At 42.0% G+C, this 20667-nt stretch overlaps 1 protein-coding gene and 1 long non-coding RNA gene across 3 annotated transcripts; one reads left to right on the top strand and one right to left on the bottom strand.

Annotated features, from left to right (window-relative positions):
- The first annotated feature begins 315 nt into the window (after window positions 1–315).
- Window positions 316–16591, top strand: LOC115165455 (nascent polypeptide-associated complex subunit alpha). 2 transcript variants are annotated; one of them, XM_029718586.1, is made up of 9 exons: window positions 316–406; window positions 1357–1425; window positions 2865–3350; window positions 8590–8669; window positions 11574–11651; window positions 14002–14148; window positions 14464–14595; window positions 16088–16210; window positions 16391–16591. In XM_029718586.1, the coding sequence occupies exons 2-9, from the start codon at window positions 1359–1361 to the stop codon at window positions 16403–16405; spliced, it is 1128 nt and encodes a 375-aa protein (XP_029574446.1). In that variant the 5' UTR covers window positions 316–406; window positions 1357–1358; the 3' UTR covers window positions 16406–16591. The 2 variants fall into 2 exon arrangements, with proteins under 2 accessions (XP_029574446.1, XP_029574447.1); XM_029718587.1 differs by lacking the exon at window positions 2865–3350 and having other exon boundaries at window positions 322–406.
- Window positions 7490–7836, bottom strand: LOC115165456 (uncharacterized). The gene is made up of 2 exons (XR_003870173.1): window positions 7788–7836; window positions 7490–7743 (listed from the first exon to the last, which is right to left on the bottom strand). It is a non-coding gene; the product is annotated as an uncharacterized LOC115165456 (long non-coding RNA).
- Window positions 16592–20667: the final 4076 nt, after the last annotated feature.

Here is a 20667-nt window from a genome sequence, read left to right as displayed (position 1 = left end):
AACAGACAACGCATACAAAGTAGCATGATCAATTCAACAAGCTGACGAATAGGCATCAACTCCCACGTAGCTTATTGTTAATGTTTGTCCATAGTGAGGAAAGGCATTTTCCAGAATAAACGTGGTAAGTGAAAAACTTAATGAAATAGCCCACTCCCTACTTGGTATCTTATTCTGCCGCTATACAACTTTATATGCGTTAGTTGTTGACAAACTTGTTATTTACAACGTTTTTGGAACAGATTCCTGTTGGAACGTTCCACAAACTATACCCATCCGAATTTTGTCGCTGTATTCTATTTCCAAGAGGGTTATTTGCATAAATCCGGAAGTTGAGTCAGTTATCTCTCGTTCTGGTACTTGTAGTTCTTTTTTACACCCATCTTAGATCTACACTCCTATCACAGTAAGTATTTCTCGTGACAATCTGTCGACATCTAACTTAGAATTGTGTGCCATTATATGTGTTAGTTATCGTAAGTAGGTATTCTTAAGTTTGGCATTACTGAGGAATTCACATTTTATGGTTATCATCTCGTATGATTTCGCTAGCAAGCTAACTAACAACGCCAGTCTCTTGTCTCTAAACCAACGTGAGCTAGCTGTGTTTCTTTTAGCTAGTTTCCAAATAACATTTGTACGTAATACACTATTAAACATTCCATAGGGTGTGAGATGGCCATCTACTTAAATGTGCAACAAGAGTGTGTGAATAAAGTGAGATAGCAAACAAGTCAACTTGTTAACAAGCCAGTTGGATAGCTAGCTAGCTAGCTAACTAGCTAAATCAGCAGTTTGCCCCATACCTTGTATTGCATCATGAAATTCTAGGTTATATTCCAGGCAGTTCTAACAATTTTCATTTATAAGACCTCAAGTTACTGTAGGTAGCTTTTTTTGAGTTATTACCTCTGCAGTGTTTTATCGTGTTCATGTATGACAGAGTTACGTATACTGTAGCTCAAGTTACACCGTTAAGTTGTTCCATATTTCACAGCTTGTCATGTCTTGGCCCATCCAAACACATCTTAGCCAAACCTGTTACCCATTTCAGTCACATTTAGACATTATTACACTCATTACTCTGACCAGGGGTTTTGCTATTGAATGACTTACGTTACCTGCCAGGCTTTCCACATAGCTGTCTGTGCAAGACTAGCCAATAACCTCTAAATTGCTTATGTCTGTTTAAATTGACCAATAATTTTGTGTGGATGCTAGGTTTTTGTCTTGACTAGAAAGGTTGGTGGTGGTCGACCCACACATTTTACAAGTAGGGGGATTCCTACTGTTGTTCATCAGAGTACAGAATTGACTGGTAATATTTCTGTTGACTCCAAATGTGTTTGTTGACAGACATGCCAGGTGAAACCATCACAGAGACAGTCCCAGCAATGGAGCTGCAACAGTCACAGGCAGAGACTGGTTAGTATCTTATCCATATTTCTCAATGTGTCTGTACAGTCCTCCAGGCTGTCTCTTGACCTGGCATGATATGTTTTTCCACATATGGGGTCCAAGGAACTCAACAGCAAAATTACTAAACAATCGGTTTCTCTTTTCTCAACATGGGATTTCTTTACTCTGATCATACTAGACCAAACCTTGTGTGTGTAATCTCACGTAAACTCTAACATAGAATCCAACAGGGTTTGTTTTGGTTTCCTGGACTCTTAAACATCTACTGTACTCACCTATACTTTATGAGGTTTCTTTCTACTGTACTCACCTGCACTGTATGAGTTTTGTCTTGGGACTGGGGTGTAATGAACAAACTAATACGCCATGATACTTTTTCTTGTGGTGTCTTGCATGGAACGTAATCTGTCTCCAAAAAACAGACTGCAAAATGTCTGTGGCGAAGACCTATTCAAAAAGGCAATGAGAAAGCATAGTGATGTCCTCACGAATTACAGTTTTCAGAATCTCAGCTATTAATTTTATCGGTAAGAAACATTTGCTAAATTACTGGATAATTTTTTATTTTCAATGGACAATATGCTATATGCTTGGATTACCAGTGGTCATTATCCATTCACAATGGTGTAGGCCTAATGTTAAATATAATCTGTAATATTTGTAAAACGGCTTGTGAATCACCAGTCTACTGGAGCATTTTCATTTAGTATGAACAATTCAACGGTTCCTCAACTGCTCTACATTCAGCTACATCTTTCATCAATCTTACTTTCCGTACACTTTCTGGCTGATCTAGCTGAAATTTTACACAAGGTAAAGCATGTTCGTTTAATTTCCTCCTTCACTTTCTTCCCTTATGATGAGTAGTTATCACATCTTTTGAATGAATAGCCTTATTGACCCTATATTTAGTGCTTGTTTCTTCAGTCTGTGTACTGAAAGATGATGGGTCCCAAGGTGTTTCACTTGAATGTGGGGCACTGCATGATTAGACTGGTAGGGGAATACAAATATTCATTATCTCTGTCACAAACACTCTCACAAAGACTCATGGTTTATACTGTCACCGATTAAACTCACATTGGGCTCATCATGCACAACTTGGTGGTCTACATTTTACCGTCCTTCTGTGTGTAGAAACATCACGTGTATTGTAGTTCCATTAGTACATGTTTTAGGAGTTGTTGTTTCTAAACAGGAGTATTGGTTTCTCCAATTTCTTGTTAAGATGAATTTGGACTAAATTCAGCCCCAGTTTTGATTCGCATATGGTTATTCTTAAGGAGAGAGACTCTCTCACTCCATCGTTTGGAACAGTATCCCACTTAAAAAAAAAAATACAAAAATGTTTCCCAACATGGGTTGCAGCTTTTAATGTCGCTGTGACTCCCCCCCTACTCTTTCTACTTCCCCTTTCTACTCCTACTCTTTTCCTGGATTCCCAGTGTTGAGAGTCGATGGGAGTTGTATCGACAAACCAGTTTCACTACTTGAGGTTACCAAGGAAATGGCTGCTCCACACCCCACTGTAGCTGCCGAAGCAGTTGAAGATTACACTGAGAAGGTTAAGGACAAGCTGAATGAAGAAGAGATTGAGAGCCCTGTTAAAGAAGAACCAACAACCCAAGACCAACCTACTGCTGTGCCAGAGGAAGACAGGGGGACCGCTGGGGAAGATGAGCCAACTGTTGAAGTGCCAAAGGTTGCTGTTGAAGCACAAGCTCGGCAAGTAGGGCCAGTTTCTGAAGCCACCACGGAAGAGCAAGAAACTGCTTCAGAATATCTGACGCCACCTGCAGTGGTTGAAGCCCCTGAGGTTGTGAGCGTTGCAGTCCAACAAAACGAAAAGGCCAGTCAGAGCGAGGAACCCAAGGTGAAGGTCCAGACTAATGATGTTAATGGTCATTCCAGGTCATTTGCTATTCATTCAGGTGGGTTACATTTATTACAACTTAATGAAAACTGTCCCTCTAGGTGCTTTTCTTATGCCAATTTGGTTGGTTAAAATGTTTAAGTGGTGTTTCCTCTTAAGCACTAAGGAATCAGCAATGTTCTTTCTGAAAGGGTCACCTTTTTCGGTCTAAACTTGGGACTTTCAATGATCACCAACTACACAATTTCCAAATCTATTGAATGACACCGTCCCCTTTGTAAATCACCTGAACCATCTGTCAGGTTTTTGCCAGTCTGGCACAGGGTAGTTTTGACTACTGTACTGTGGGTCTGTCTTTTAGGAAATGTATAACACTTTTTTAGAAGCAGGTTGTCCTTGCTAGTAGTTTGCTTAGTAGTTTGCGTTGCAGTGCACACTAATCTGTATGTCCCTCCATGTTTTTGCCTGTTGACAGTGTGCTTTTTTTTTTACTGTTGTATGTGAGTTAAGTGCATCTAATATGCGTTGCCACAGAAACCACTCCCTTTGCCACTCCTCCCCCATAAGCCTTTTGTGAACTAACACACACACTTAACTTCCCCCCTTACTTGTTCTGGCTCTACATCTGCTAAATGTGAATATTGTAGTTCTTGAGATTTCACATTCACTTATGATGTTGTCAATCACTGTATAGTGTGACTGTTTTTGCACCGACTAGTCGGATTTTGTCCTTGACATTTGTATTGATTATGGATCCTCATTAGCTGCTGTTAGTCTACTAGGGCAAACATTCAACATTCTCTTATGACATTGTCACTGTCTTCCAAATCCAACTGACATCCTGTCTTCCCTTTAGACTCTGCTTCCAAGTTCCTCTACTCCTTTACCCTGTGCTCTTCTACCAGACCCCCTAGCCCCCTAAACTAACAAGACTTAAAGTGGGACCACACCTCCTCTGTCCTCTTCGCCCAAAGCTGTGCCTTCTTTTGACACCAAGCGCCCATCTCCAACCAACCCTACCTCCTCTCTCTAAGTCTCGCCACTCTTTACTGCTCCTCCACTACCCCCTCTTCACCCTTGGCTTCGCACCCTGTCGGCTCTCATTTTGGTGGCAAGGACCAGGCCACCCCACAACCCAAGGTAATAAAATCTGGGCAGCCAGGGAATAATGAGAGGTTTACTAGGTCTAATGTTCTACTAAACCTGTCCCTCTGGCTGACGCTGCCAACTGAATCTAACAATATTGTGCTGTTACCTGACGCTCTACTACCAGCCAACTCTAACCACGCTGCCCCAGTTAATGCCAGACCAATTCTCTCCCACCGTGTCTGAGAGGGCCCCAGTTAATGCCAGACCAATTCCTCCCACCGTGTCTGAGAGGGCCCCAGTTAATGCCAGACCAATTCCTCCCACCGTGTCTGAGAGGGCCCCAGACACCACTGGTGCAGCTTCACACATTCATAAACCCCTTTCCATTCCTATCCTCACCGGAACTATCCTCTGCCTCGTACGTTCAGCAAGTGGATGTCACTGCCGCCAGCCTCCTAACTGAAGACGCTGTCCTCTTTTCCCCAGCACCTCCTGCCATAGCTGTAATAGCCTCCAAGGCTGAAGTTGTCCATCCAGAGAATTCCACAACCACTAAACCTACTGCCTTTCCAGTTCAGGTCTCATTGTCAGAAGTGACGGCTGTTCCATTGGCTACGTCACCTGTTAAAGCCTGCCCTTCCTCTTTTCAAAGTGTTTTGCGAACATGCTGCTCCTGCACCTATGTCATTCTCCACTGCTTTGCCCCCCCCCCCCCCCCGTGAGAGCTACAGAAGGTCAAGCGAAGGACCAGGTGCATAAGGCTACAGCTGTATCTGCTGAGGCTTCTGTTTTGAAGGCTGAACTGCCCTGTGAGTCTGCAGCAGTTGACAACAGAGCTGAAGAGGTGTCTGTAGACGTGGCTGCTGAATAACCAGCTGAGAAGCAGGTTGATATGCCTGCTGCTGCCTCTGTTGCCTCTCTCCAAGCTTCTGCTACTGAGCCTCCTGCTGTTGAAAATATTCCCACCACTGTACTCCAGTTTCCTCCATCTCCATTTGATAAGGAAACTCCTTACTGGCCCCACTGGTGTGGAGGTGTTTGTCCCTCCTAAACCACCAGCACCTTGAGCGTCTTCTCCCAGGCTATCCCCTGTCCATGTCACCCCTCTGATTCCACTAGACGAACCCGGCGGTGGCTCACCCGTATTCCGCCATCGACCCACACCAGTGGAGTCCCCCTCCTTCCGTCACCTCCATCTTTATCACTGAACCCTAGGGCTGGGCGGTATGCCGTACTTTATGATATACTTACCTTCTATACCGGTATTTGAATGTTTTGGTTTGTTCAATGTGATACGTCATGTGTAATGTCAATTTTTATAGTTTACTTCACTACTTGAGTCGTCTCTCTCCGCTCTTTCTCTCCGTGCTACTTTCCACATAGACCAAGCCACGCCCCTGTCAATTCAAGGGGCGCGTTTGATGTTCCTCAACCACGGGACACTTGTGTTTAGTCTGCATGGTCGATGCAGCACATGCAAATAGAAAACAGCATTGTTGCTTCTTAATATAAATCCACTAGAGTTCTATAATAACACTAATAGTTTGTGTTTCTTACATCAGCAAGTTTATTTTCTTAGCGAGTTGCTCTAAATCTTGAGACCCTAATTGTTAGACATTAATAGCTAGCTTGCTAATAAATGTACTGAGTAAGAGCAAACGTAGCTAGCTAATACAGTCTGATAATACCAGTGATGGTGTAGACCTGAATCAGCATGTTTGTGCAACAGTATCTTCTAAATCAAAGAGGAAAATGCAAAGCAAGAATATGTTAGCTACATGAAGTAGCTAAGAGAGAACATGCAATGTAGCCAAAGCTTATAGGGTCCCCTAGGAAACACTTATCAAACTTTAGTTCCTACCCTGTCACAATAACTCCTCCCTGGCATTTTAATTAATTGTCATCTCAAACAACACTGTATTGAAAGTTCCCACTATTATATTCTAACTATAGAATTAGAATAGTTATTCTATTTCCATGATTCCAACAGTTTTGCTCTAATTCGCAAAGTGAAATCACAATTGCAACATTTGGTTTAAAAATAAGTCCTAGATTATTTGCCCATGTCTTGCAGCCCTACGTGGTAGTGTGGACATTCTCAATTGAGCAGAGGTGTAAAGAAGTTAAGTAACAATACTTTAAAGTACTACTTAAGTCATTTTTGGTAACTTTACAAAAAAAAATGGACAACTTTTGCTTCACTACATTCCTAAAGAAACTGTACATTTTACTCCATACATTTTCCCTGACACCTAAAAGTACTCGTTACATTTTGAATGCGTAGCAGGACAGGAAAATAGTCCAATTCACGCACTTAACCAGGGATGTTCTCTTGACATCTATTGCCCCTGATCTGGAGGACTCACTAAACACATTATTTGTGTGTAAGTTGTGTTGGAGTGTGCCCCTGGCTACCCATGAATAAACAAGAAAAGGGTGCCATCTGATTTGCTTAATATAAGGAATTTGAAATTAAGTGAATTTTTATCAATTTTACTTTTGATACTTAAGTATATTTTTAACCATACTTTTTAGACTTTCTCAAGTAGTATTTTACTGGGTGAATTTCACTTGAGTAATTTTCTGTTAACGTTTCTTTACTTTTACTCAAGTATGACAATTGGGTATTTTTTCCACCGCTGCAATTGAGTGCAGGAAGTGCTGAAATTTGTTTTGGTTGAATTGAACAGTATAAAATAATCAGAATGGAGAAAGACTCATCGAAATCACTTAGAATGTATGTGTTGCCACTCTAGGATCACTCACTACTCAGAAAGCAAATGTACAACTTATTTTATTATTCAGAAACTAAAAATACTTTTTTTTTTTTAATGAATACTGTGATATAATATTTTGGCCATATCGCCCAGCCCTACTGATCCCCCACCAGATCCAGAGCCCATTGTGGTAAAGCCAGTGGTCAACAACAAGAAGGGTCAACAACAAGAAGGGTATTATGAATCCGCATTGGCCTGCTTCGCATGGCAATTTTAAAGTGTCACTAACAATATTAGTATGCATCATTTAGAAGTTTCTTCATTGAATACATTGGGGTAAAATGTAAGACTTTGTTCAGTCACCGACATTGTACTAACAGGATTTTGTTGATTTTTTTTTTTTTTTTACAGCAGGTAAAATATAGACCATTGTGAGGGTCTCTTATGCTGAATTAAATCAAATAAAAAAAATATATATTTCCCCTCAGACCACACTTTCTGTTGTAGTGGGATGTATTAATGCTTATGTGAATGGTTGTCTTAACTACCTTTATACCTACAGTCTATGTTTGGTTCATCCTCACTCTAGAAAATCCACCCTTTGCTTGGCTTCTGTAGTAGCAACCATTTAGTGCTGACCAAAACCTGACCAAAACCTGACCAAAACCTGACCAAAACCTGACCAAAACCTGACCAATGGCAAAATGTGTATTTGACTTGTTTTCCTACACCCAGGGGCCAACCTCAAACTTTTTTTTTTGTCCAGCAACCCCATTTTTATATAATTTCATTTTATTGGGGCTATGACCGTTTATTACAAATCAGTCTGATTGAAGTACTGCCAAAAATTATATCTGAAGGAAGTATGGTTTGAAGTGAAATGCATCAGAAAGGAAATGGGAAGTTTTGTATGATTGGTGTAGAAAATGTGATTGATGGTCTTTTCCCCCAAGTCTGATTAAGTGCCTGGTCTTGTCCACTCTGTTCTGTGTCCTGCCGCTTTTGGGCATTGTAGAAGGAAACCGAAGACGCGTCCGTGTTCCTGAGAGTCTTATCTTTCATTGATGGGGTCATAATATTTTCTAGCTTAAACCGTTCAAAACGGAGACATATTTTTTTGGAAGAAAACAGGAAACGCTCTGTTTATTACAACCATGTCTAGTGGCTATAACGGGTTACTGACGTAACCGCGGTTCTATGAACCAAGCGCAAAGTATTTTATTTCCGTTTCTCTCACAATCTCATTTTCAAATCAGAGACCTCTGTATTTGTGCAGCATTTCCCAAACGAATGTCCTGCAACTGTCCCAGGGAAGTGTATGAATGTGTTTGTAACCAAGTTGACTCCTTATATCACCACATAATTACATTCCCTTATAGATGCCTTTTCTGCTTACGTAAATTATTTTGTTTATGTTATACTAAAAAACTGATTTTGTGATATGTTGTGACATGTTCCATGTTCTAATTGAATGCATCTGGTGGTGTCTAGGGTCTGGCACAGATTCCGACAGTGATGAGTCCGTACCAGACTTGGAGGAGCAGGACTCAACACAGACACAGCAGGCACAGGTACAGTGTGGCCATTGGCCAGCAGGGGGTGCTGCTCCCCTACACCCAGGCGGTCAAGTCGAGGGGGGGAATCCCTCTTGTAAATAGATTGGTTATCCCCTTTTTTATTAACTTGATTTTGACCATAATATACTTAACACAACCACCTGTTAACTTTTGACAATTTGGCCCCTGTCTCAATCAGTTGTTTATTAGTTGTACAGTTGATAAATGGCAGGTTTGTCATGAATCTTGCCCTGGAGGCAGAACTAGAGCGACGAGTGGCTAATCTGCCCTTGCTTTCCGTCCTGCTAGCTGATGTTCAATCGCTGGAAAATAAATGGGATGAGCTGAAAGCACGTATATCCTACCAATGGGACATTAACTGTAATATCTTATGTTTTACTGAGTCTTGGCTGAACGACGACATTAAGAACATACAGCCGGCAGGTTATACACTCTCTCGGCAGGACAGAACAGCAGCCTTTGGTAAGACACGGGGCGGGGGCCTATGCATATACAGTTGACGTCAGAAGTTTACATACAACTTAGCCAAGTACATTTAAACTCAGTTTTTCACAATTCCTGACATTTAATCCTAGTAAAAATTCCCTGTCTTAGGTCAGTTAGGATCACCACATTATTTTAAGACTGAAATGTCAGGATAATAGTAGACAAAATGATTTATTTCAGCTTTTATTTCTTTCATCACATTCCCAGTGGGTCAGAAGTTTACATACACTCAATTAGTATTTGGTAGCATTGCCTTTAAATTGTTTAACTTGGGTCAAATGTTTTCGTGTAGCCTTCCACAAGCTTCCCACAATAAGTTGGGTGAATTTTGGCCCATTCCTCCCGACACAGCTGGTGTAACTGAGTATGTAGGCCTCCTTGCTCGCACACGCTTTTTCTATAGGATTGAGGTCAGGGCTTTGTGATGGCCACTCCAATACCTTGACTTTGTCCTTAAGCCATTTTGCCACAACTTTAGAAGTTTGCTTGGTCATTGTCCATTTGGAAGACCCATTTGCGACTAAGCTTTAACTTCCTGACTGATGTTGCTTCAATATAGCCACCTAATTTCTCTTCCTCATGATGCCTTCTATTTTGTGAAGTGCACCAGCCCCTCCTGCAGCAAAGCACCCGCACAACATGATGCTGCCACCCCCGTGCTTCACGGTTGGGATGGTGTTCTTTGGCTTGCAAGCCTCCCCCTTTTTCCTCCAAACATAACGATGGTCATTATGGCCAAACAGTTCTATTTTTGTTTCATCAGACCAGAGGACATTTCTCCAAAAAGTACGATCTTTGTCCCCATGTGCAGTTGCAAACCGTAGTCTGGCTTTTTCATGGTGGGTTTGGAGCAATGGCTTCTTCCTTGCTGAGCAGCCTTTCAGGTTATGTCGATATAGGACTTGTTTTACTGTGGATATAGGTACCTGTTTCCTCCAGCATCTTCATGAGGTCCTTTGCTGTTGTTCTGGGATTGATTTGCACTTTTCGCACCAATGTGCATTCATCTCTAGGAGACAGAACGCGTCTCCTTCCTGAGCGGTATGATGGCTGTGTGGTCCCATGGTGTTTATACTTGCATACTATTGTTTGTACATATGAACGTGGTACCTTCAGGCGTTTGGAAATTGCTCCCAAGGATGAACCATACTTGTGGAGGTCTACAATTTTCCAAGCTGTTTAAAGGCACTTTCAACTTAGTGTATGTGAACTTCTGACCCACTGGAATTGTGATAATGAAGTAATGTCTGTGAACAATTGTTCGGAAAAATGAGTTGTCATGCACAAAGTAGATGTCCTAACCGACTTGTCAAAACTATAGTTTAACAAGAAATTAGTGAAGTGGTTGAAAAACGAGTTTTAATGTCTCCAACCTATGTGTATGTAAACTTCCGACTTCAACTGTATGTGAACAACAGCTGGTGCGCCATATTTAAGGAAGTCTTGAGGTTTTGCTCGCCGGAGGTAGAGGATCTCAGGATAAGCTGTAGACCACACTATCTACCTAGAGTGTTCATCTGTATTTTTCATAGCTGTCTACATACCACCACAGACCGATGCTGGCACTGAAAAGATTTGGCATGGGTCCTCAGATCCTCAAAGGGTTTTACAGCTGCACCATCGAACATCCTGATCGGTTGCATCACTGCCTGTTATGGCAACTGCCCAGCCTCCGACCGCAAGGCACTATGGAGGGCAGTGTGTACGGCCCAGGCTGTGTCAGAGGAAGGCGCCAAAAATGTATTCGACTCCAGCCACCCTAATCATAGACTGTTCTCTCTGCTACCAAATGGCAAGTGGTACCGGAGCGCCAAGTCTAGGTCCAAGAGGCTCCTAAGCTTCTACACCCCCAAGCCATAAGACTCCTGAACAGCTAATCAAATGCCTACCCAGACTATTTTCATTGCCCCTCCCCCCCGGGACGCTGCTGCTTCTCTCTGTTATTATGTATGCATAGTCACTTTTTAATTACTCTACCTACATGTACATATTACCTTGACACCGGTGCCCCCGCACATTGACTCTGTACCGGTACCCCCTGTATATAGCCTCCACATTGACTCTGTACCGGTAAGCCCTGTATATAGCCTCCACATTGACTCTGTACCGGTACCCCCTGTATATCGTAAAAGTAATGTTTTGCTTTTTGGTCTTAATTTAGACTTAGGCATTAGGGTATGGTTATGGTTAGGCATTAGGGTTAGCAGTGTGGTTAGGGTTAGGCATTAGGGTTTAGTGTGGTTAAGGTTAGGTTTAACATCAGATTTTCTGACTTTGTGGTTGTGCCAGCTAGTGACCCCTCTGCAGAGGTGCCTCTAGTACATGAGTCATGATGATAAATGACAACCTACTGATGAATGTGTCCAACTTACAGAATAAGTGATTTTTACAAACCTGTTGTTCTCTCCTCAGCTTGCTGCAGCAGCTGAGATCGACGAGGAGCCAGTCAGCAAAGCCAAACAAAGTAGAAGTGAAAAGAAAGCTAGAAAGGTCAGTTATGTTCATTCACATGTTCCTAGAGTACATTGAATTGGCCACAAGCACAACAACCACTTTCTTTCCCAAAACCCATTTGAATACCTCCAAAAGCCCTGTTTTCAACTTTTGCTCTGGACCAGCTGCCATGGACCAGCTACTTCTAAGGATTTTATTAATCAGATGACTTTTTTTACTCTGAGGTGCTGAAAATGAGCTGCTATACGACACATTGTTTTGAAGTACCATCATAATGAAAGCATCATTCCCCAAACATGAAGTTATTAGGGCATTATTTCTTAAGTCTATGGGAAATAATTTTTTTAGAAAATAAAGGAAAGCCGCACACTCTAAGAGCTCAGATGCAACAATTTAATAACCAACGTTTCGACAGCTAAGCTGTCTTCATCAGGGTATCATCACAAACACTGAGAGATGAGTCATTTATATAGTGTCAAGAGACACACAGGTGTTTGTAATCATGGCCAAGTATGGCCTAATATCATTGGTTAACTGAAATATTTAAAAAAATGGTATACAAGGAACATACAAATGGATAACATATGATCATAGCATTTGTAGTCTAAAAAGTATCTAACAAACAATTACAATGGCAAAATCACAATAATCACAAGAATGGCTTCAGATCAAAGTCTATGTTGAGACCGAAGGGAGCAAGTGTCTTTAAATTAAAGATCCAGGCAGCCTCTCGTTTTAACAATAAATTATCAAGGTCACCCCCTCTCCTCGGGAGGGTGACATGTTCGATGCCAATATAACGCAGAGACGAAGTCGAATGGGCTGCCTCCAAAAAGTGGGCCGCAACTGGGTAAGTCAGGTTTTTGCACCTAATGGTGCTACGGTGCTCTGAGATACGTACTTTTAATTCACGCTTTGTTTTACCCACATAATTTTTACCACAGGGACAAGTTATAAGGTAAATAACTGCCTTAGTGGAACACGTAATAACACCTTTAATTGGGATAGATTTCCCTGTTTGGGGGTGTTTGAAGGATCTACATTTGTAAGTGCCATTGCATTGAGCACAGGCATTACACTTGTAATTTCCATCCAGTATGGGCGCGAATAGGCGTTGTTCAGGAATATCTTGGGGTGGTAAATCAGTGTACCAATTGGTCTCTGAGATTTCTGCCCCGCGAACATCCTCGCAAAAAGACGCATTCATGCGTTCTTACTACCCGCTATTCAAAGTGCTCTGAACAAATTAAAGGAATCGTTCACAAACATTGGCACATTCTGAAATATGATGATAGTCTTGGTAATGTGTTTTCTGATCTTCCCCTGGTCGTATTCTCGCGGGGCAGAAATCTCAGAGACCAATTGGTACACTCTGATTTACCACCCCAAGATATTCCTGAACAACGCCTATTCGCGCCCATACTGGATGGAAATTACAAGTGTAATGCCTGTGCTCAATGCAATGGCACTTACAAATGTAGATCCTTCAAACACCCCCAAACAGGGAAATCTATCCCAATTAAAGGTGTTATTACGTGTTCCACTAAGGCAGTTATTTACCTTATAACTTGTCCCTGTGGTAAAAATGATGTGGGTAAAACAAAGCGTGAATTAAAAGTACGTATCTCAGAGCACCGTAGCACCATTAGGTGCAAAAACCTGACTTACCCAGTTGCGGCCCACTTTTTGGAGGCAGGCCATTCGATTTCGTCTCTGCGTTATATTGGCATCGAACATGTCACCCTCCCGAGGAGAGGGGGTGACCTTGATAATTTATTGTTAAAACGAGAGGCTGCCTGGATCTTTAATTTAAAGACACTTGCTCCCTTCGGTCTCAACATAGACTTTGATCTGAAGCCATTCTTGTGATTATTGTGATTTTGCCATTGTAATTGTTTGTTAGATACTTTTTAGACTACAAATGCTATGATCATATGTTATCCATTTGTATGTTCCTTGTATACCATTTTTTTTAAATATTTCAGTTAACCAATGATATTAGGCCATACTTGGCCATGATTACAAACACCTGTGTGTCTCTTGACACTATATAAATGACTCATCTCTCAGTGTTTGTGATGATACCCTGATGAAGACAGCTTAGCTGTCGAAACGTTGGTTATTAAATTGTTGCATCTGAGCTCTTAGAGTGTGCGGCTTTCCTTTATTTTCTAGTGTTCTACTCCGCTAGCCAGCACCTCGCCTTTATAGGTGTGCGTTTCTTTTTTCTAAATAATTTTTTTACCCAGTGTAAAAACCTATTTTTTCAGTTGTAATGACTTTCAGTTCAGTTTCCTTTGGACAGTGTTTCCTACAGACAATATGTTGATTAGCTACTATAGTTTTCTGTGGACAAAAATGTAGTGATCTTCTCTGTCAACACCAGGCCATGTCCAAGCTGGGCCTCCGTCAGGTGACGGGCATAACCAGGGTTACCATCAGGAAGTCCAAGAACATCCTGTTTGTCATCCCCAAGCCAGACGTCTACAAGAGCTCTGCCTCCGACACATACATCGTTTTCGGAGAGGCTAAGGTTGGAATCGATGCCATTTTATATCAGATATGTGCATTGTCTTTGGGGAAGCCAAGGCACATAATGCTATTTTAAGTGGTAACCAGAAATGCTAGAAGAATCATTCATCAATTTCATCTTGGTTGGCTTTGACAGTACAGCTTTTCATTTCAGATGGGACATGCTATACTTTCTAATAGTTTATAAATGCCTTTTTAAAGCTGTTATAAGCCATTTATTTCACAAGTATGTTAAGTTCTCTATGAATTATACCAAGATATGCTTAAAATATTCTTGCAGTTCTGTTTTCTGAAAGTGAATTTCCGTTTGTTCCAGATTGAGGACCTGTCCCAACAAGCTCAACTGGCAGCAGCAGAGAAGTTCAAGGTCCAGGGAGAAGACAGAATGTCTAGCATCCAGGAGAACACACAGACGCCCACAGTACAGGAGGAGAGTGAAGAGGAAGAGGTGAGGGTCAAGGAAAGCATTTACTTACAATGACTGTGATGTGTGATTGTCTCACCTAGCTACTTATATACATACACACTCAAGTATGTGGATTTGGCTATTTCAGCTACACCTGCTGCTGACAAGTGTATAAAATCAAGCACACTGTCATGCAATCTCCATAGACAAACATTGGCAGTAGAATGGCTTTACTGAAGAGCTCAGTGACTTTCAATGTGGCACATAGGATAGCACCTTTCCAACAAGTCAGTTGGTCAAATGTCTGCCCTGCTAGGGCTGCCCTGGTCAACTTTAAGTGCTGTTAATGTGAAGTGGAAATGTCTAGGTGCGCTGCATTGTGTGTGTCGCGGAGTGATCTTCATCAAAACTGCAGAAAAAGGATTGGCTCAGCTGCGAAGTGGTAGGCCACACAAGCTCACAGAATGGGAGTGCTGATGTGCGTAGCTTGTAAAAATCGGCTGTCCTCGGTTGCAACACTCAATACCGAGTTCCAAACTGCCTCTGGAAGCAACATCAGCACAAGAACTGTTTGTCGGGAGCTTCATAAAATGTGTTTCCATGGCCAAGCAGCCGCACACAAGGCTAAGATCACCATGCCAAGCGTCGGCTGGAGTGGTGCAACGCTTGCTGCCATTTGACTCTGGAGCAGTGGAAACGTGTTCTCTGGCGTGATGAATCACGCTTCACCATCTGGCAGTATGACAGACGAATCTGGGTTTGGTGGATGCCAGGAGACCGCTACCTGCCTGAATGCATTGTGCCAACTGTTTGGTGGAGTAGGAATAATGGTCTGGGGCTGTTTTTCATGGTTCAGGCTAGGCCCCTTAGTTCCAGTGAAGGGAAATCTTAACACTACAGCATACAATGACATTCTAGACAATTCTGTGCTTCCAACTTTGTGGCAGCAGTTTGGGGAAGGCCCTTTCCTGTTTCAGCATGACAATGCCTCTGTGCACAAAGCAAGGTCCATACAGAAATGGTTTGTTAATCGGTGTGGAAGAACTTGACTGGCCTGCACAGGGCCCTGACCTCAACTCAATCAAACATCTTTGGGATGAATTTGAACGCCGTCAGCGAGCCAGGCATAATCGCCCAACATCAGTGCCCGACCTCACTAATGCTCTTGTGGCTGAATGGAAGCAGTGGAGGCTGTTGTAGCAGGAAAGGGGGGGACCATCTCCATATTGGAATGAGGTGTGTGACGAGCAGGTGTCCACATACTTTTCCAACCTATCTAATGGTGAGGTCTTCGCACTGGTTCCAACCAAGCCTGATCCCAGATTGGTTAGCGCTGTTCTGTCAGAACTGGGACCTACATTCTGTGATGTTTACTCAACTTTTTATCATGAAACATTTAAGTAATTAATACATTTATGGCGTCAGAAGTTCTCTTCCTCATCGTGCTCAAACCATATAATGATAATCCATTCTAAATGATTGATTTATTACAACTTCCTCCCAATTCACTTCTGTGTTCCATCATGCTTTGCAGGTTGATGAGACTGGCGTAGAGGTGAAGGACATTGAGCTGGTGATGTCACAAGCCAACGTATCTCGTGTGAAGGCTATACGAGCGCTCAAGAACAACAACAATGACATTGTTAATGCCATCATGGTAAGAATATTTCATTGGTTGTCACTTGTGTTGTGAATGTAATATCAATTGTAATTTACATTTTACCTTTGATTGCTATGTTCTGAGGTGACGACAGGCACATTTCCATCAGTACAGTAAAGTTGTAGATTCTATTCAATGTTGACACCTAAGATAAAGTGGTTTGTTTACTTTTTGCAGGAGCTAACCATGTAGATGCCCAAGAACCATGAGGACCAGATCCTGTCAGCATTAAACACTAGTAGATGTGGTCTATTCAATTAATTCCAAGGATAAAAATACAAGTTGTGGATTAAAGGGAATGGAATATTTCTTCTTCTGTTTACCGTGTATATTTATGTTTTCCCATTTGTTGGTAAATAAAATGTTTTCCTCACATTATTTCTGTTTGTAAGGTTGTGCTTACACTAATATACAGCAGTGGGTGTAGTGTCATTATAGTCAAGGGAACACAAAATAAAAAGTTTGTATCAACAGATGTAGCCTGTTGAATACATCATTCTAGACAATATAATTCTATATCGTTATAAATATGCATAATGCATCCTCCAATTGAATGCATCATCCTTGAATTTAAAATGGACCCTCCGTCTGCCACTATACCCACACACATTTTCTCAATGTTATATTTTTAATACCTTCAATCACAAAGTTAGACATACTTAATTACAAAATAGGCCATCATCACTGTCAATCTTGAATGATCATTATTTGTTATACCAGTGAAACGTCCAAATTGCCTCTGCATGCCAATTATTTGACTGATCTAGTAATTATGTTATTTATGTATCTAGGCAAGTGAGTTAAGAACAAATTCTTATTTACAATGACTGCCTACCCCGGCCAAACCCTCACCTAACTCGGACAACGCTGGGCCAATTGTGCGCTGCCCTATGGGACTCACAATCACGGGCCGGTTGTGATACAGCCCGGAATCGAACCAGGGTCTGTAGTGACGCCTCTAGCACTGAGATGCGGTGCCTTAGACGGCTGCGCCTCTCGGGAGTTTCATGGGAATATGAATTCAGATGTCCTTGAATTACTGTTCTGTGAGTGAATTACAGCAGATGGCGTTAAACTATTAGCCTTGTATTTTGTTTCAATTAAAGTACATATCCAGCTATGGTGCATGAGAAGAAGGGGAAAAAAGAAGCTACAATTCAGCTTCAACTAACCATCCTAAAATCTCATAAATTAGGTGTTTTTTGTGTAATAGTAAAGTTATAGGCCTACTGTGCTATGCTGTTGTGTTTATGTAAAATGAAAATGATTAGTTAGGTGATCTTGCATGACATTGATTCAGCTTTGGTGTAACTTTACTAAACGAGCACCATTGTGAGAATTTGCTATTTACACTTAAGAAGTGATGAGTAGGACTATCATGCGTAGGCAACAGATATTCAAGTGTTTTAAGCGATTGGCGCGCACTTCCTGGTGCTGAAAGGACGGCGCCAGTGTCGTGCAATGATGTTAAAAATTGTTGAACCAGTTTATCATTGCACGAGGAGAGCTTTAGTTGCGAGTAGGCATTTCATTGTAGCTTACACTACGCTGTATTATTCAACTTCCATTTGATTAGCTTGAACACATGGTTACAATAAACCCTATTACAGAATAAAATAAAACCGAGAGGTGAACTATCAATTCAGATTTATTTGCATATAAACTCAGCAAAAAAAGAAACGTCCTCTCACTGTCAACTGCGTTTATTTTCAGCAAACTTAACGTGTAAATATTTGTATTAAAGTAAGATTCAACAACTGAGACATAAACTGAACAAGTTCCACAGACATGTGACTAACTGAAATGGAATAATGTGTCCCTGAACAAAGGGGGGGGGGGGTCAAAATCAAAAGTAACAGTCAATATCTGGTGTGGCCACCAGCTGCATTAAGTACTGCAGTGCATCTCCTCCTCATGGACTGCACCAGATTTGCCAGTTCTTGCTGTGAGTTGTTACCCCACTCTTTCACCAAGGCACCTGCAAGTTCCTGGACATGTCTGGGGGGAATGGCCCTAGCCCTCACCCTCCAATCCAACAGGTCCCAGACGTGCCCAATGAGATTGAGATCCGGGCTCTTCGCTGGCCATGGCAGAACACTGACGTTCCTGTCTTGCAGGAAATCACGCACAGAACGAGCACTATGGCTAGTGGCATTGTCATGCTAAAGGATCATTTCAGGATGAGCCTGCAGGAAGGGTACCACATGAGGGAGGAGGATGTCTTCCCTGTAATGCACAGCGTGAGATTTCCTGCAATGACAAGCTCAGTCTGATGATGCTGTGACACACCGCCCCAGACCATGACGGACCCTCCACCTCCAAATCGATCCCGCTCCAGAGTACAGGCCTCGGTGTAACGCTCATTCCTTCGACGTTAAACGCGAATCCGACCATCACTCCTGGTGAGACAAAACCACGACTCGTCAGTGAAGAGCACTTTTTGCCAGTCCTGTCTGGTCCAGCGACGGTGGGTTTTTGCCCATAGGCGACGTTGTTGCCGGTGATGTCTGGTGAGGACCTGCCTTACAACAGGCCTACAAGCCCTCAGTCCAGCTTCTCTCAGCCTATTGTGGACAGTCTGAGCACTGACGGAGGGATTGTGCGTTCCTGGTGTAACTCGGGCAGTTGTTGTTGCCATCCTGTACCTGTCCCGCAGGTGTGATGTTCGGATGTACCAATCCTGTACAGGTGTTGTTACACGTGGTCTGCCACTGCGAGGATGATCAGCTGTCCGTCCTGTCTCCCTGTAGCTCTGTCTTAGGCGTCTCACAATACGGACATTGCAATTTATTGCCCTGGCCACATCTGCAGTCCTCATGTTTCCTTGCAGCATGTCTAAGGCATGCTCACGCTGATGAGCAGGGACCCTGGGCATCTTTCTTTTGGTGTTTTTCAGAGACAGTAGAAAGGCCTCTTTAGTGTCCTAAGTTTTCATAACTGTGACCTTAATTGCCTACTGTCTGTAAGCTGTTAGTGTCTTAACGACCGTTCCACAGGTGCATATTCATTAATTGCCACTCTGGTTTGGGTTAATCGGCAGAACGGTGTCGCCTTAACCAACTGGTCACATATCGTTCTAGGTTCCACTGCTCAAGGGGGGGTCCGTGGAGTTTTGGGAACATCAAGGCAGACACACTGCCTCTTACCCTAAGATGCTGTGCCTTAGACCGCTGCGCCACCCGTGAGCCCGACTATATGTAAGGTTCCTCAGTCGAGAAGTGAATTTCTAACACAGATTCAACCACAAAAAACAGGGAGGTTTTCCAATACCTCACAAAGAAAGGCACCTATTGGTAGATGGGTAAAAAAAAAAAAAAAAAAGCAGATATTGAATATCCATTTGAGCATGGTGAAGTTATTAATTCAACTTTGGATGGTGTATTAGTACACTACAAAGATACAGGTGTCCTTCCTAACAGTTGCCAGAGAGGAAGGAAACCCCTCAGGGATTTCACCAAGAGGCCAATGGTGACTTTAAAACAGTTACAGAGTTTAATGGCTGTGATAGGAGAAAACTGAAGATGGATCAACAATATTGGAGTTACTCCACAATATTAACCAAATTGACAGAGTGAAAAGAAGGAAGCATGTACAGAATAAAACATATTCCAAAACATACATCCTGTTTGCATCAAGGCATTACTGCAAAAAATGTGGCAAAGCAATTAACTGTTTGTCCTGAATAAAAATAATGTATGGGGCAAATTTAATACAACACATTACTGAGTACCACTTTCCATATTTTCAAGCATAGTCTTATGGGTTGCTTGTAATCGTTAAGGACTAGGGAGTTTCCTAGAGGAAAACCTGATTCAGTCTGCTCTCCACCAGACACTGGGAGATGAATTCACTTTTCAACAGGACAATAACCTAAAACACAAGGCCAAATCTACACAGGAGTTGCTTACCAAGAAGACAGTGAATATTCCTGAGTGGCCGACTTACAGTTTTGACTGAAATCTACTTAAACATCTATGGCAAGATCTGAAAATGGTTGTCTAGCAATGATCAACAACCATGTTAACAGAGTTTGAAGAATTTAAAAAAGAATAATGGGCAAACGTTCCAGGTGCGTAAAACTCGTAAAGACTTACCCAGAAAGACTCACAACTGTAATAGCTGCCAAAGGTGCCTCTACAAAGTTTTGACTCAGGGGTCGTGAATACCTATGTAAATGAGACATTTCTGTATTTCATTTTCAATAGATTTGTCATTATGGGGTATTGTGTGTAGATGGGTGAGCTTTTTTATTTTATTTAATCAATTTTGAATTCAGGCTGTAACACAACAACGTGTGGAATAAGTCAAGGGGTATGAATACTTTCTGAAGTTACTGTACCTCTAGGCTGCTATACATACTTATTTGGTTTGTCATTCTATCGTTTTTCATGGGATTTTAGTTGTAATTACATTTATTTAGAATTATTTATCAGAATGAATTTTCCAGAAATAGT

Source organism: Salmo trutta, chromosome 28 (genome assembly GCF_901001165.1).
Source record: "Salmo trutta chromosome 28, fSalTru1.1, whole genome shotgun sequence".
Classification (NCBI taxonomy): Eukaryota; Metazoa; Chordata; class Actinopteri; order Salmoniformes; family Salmonidae; genus Salmo; species Salmo trutta.
Note: the sequence above shows the minus strand (reverse complement) of the source record. Positions and strands in the feature narration are given on the sequence as shown.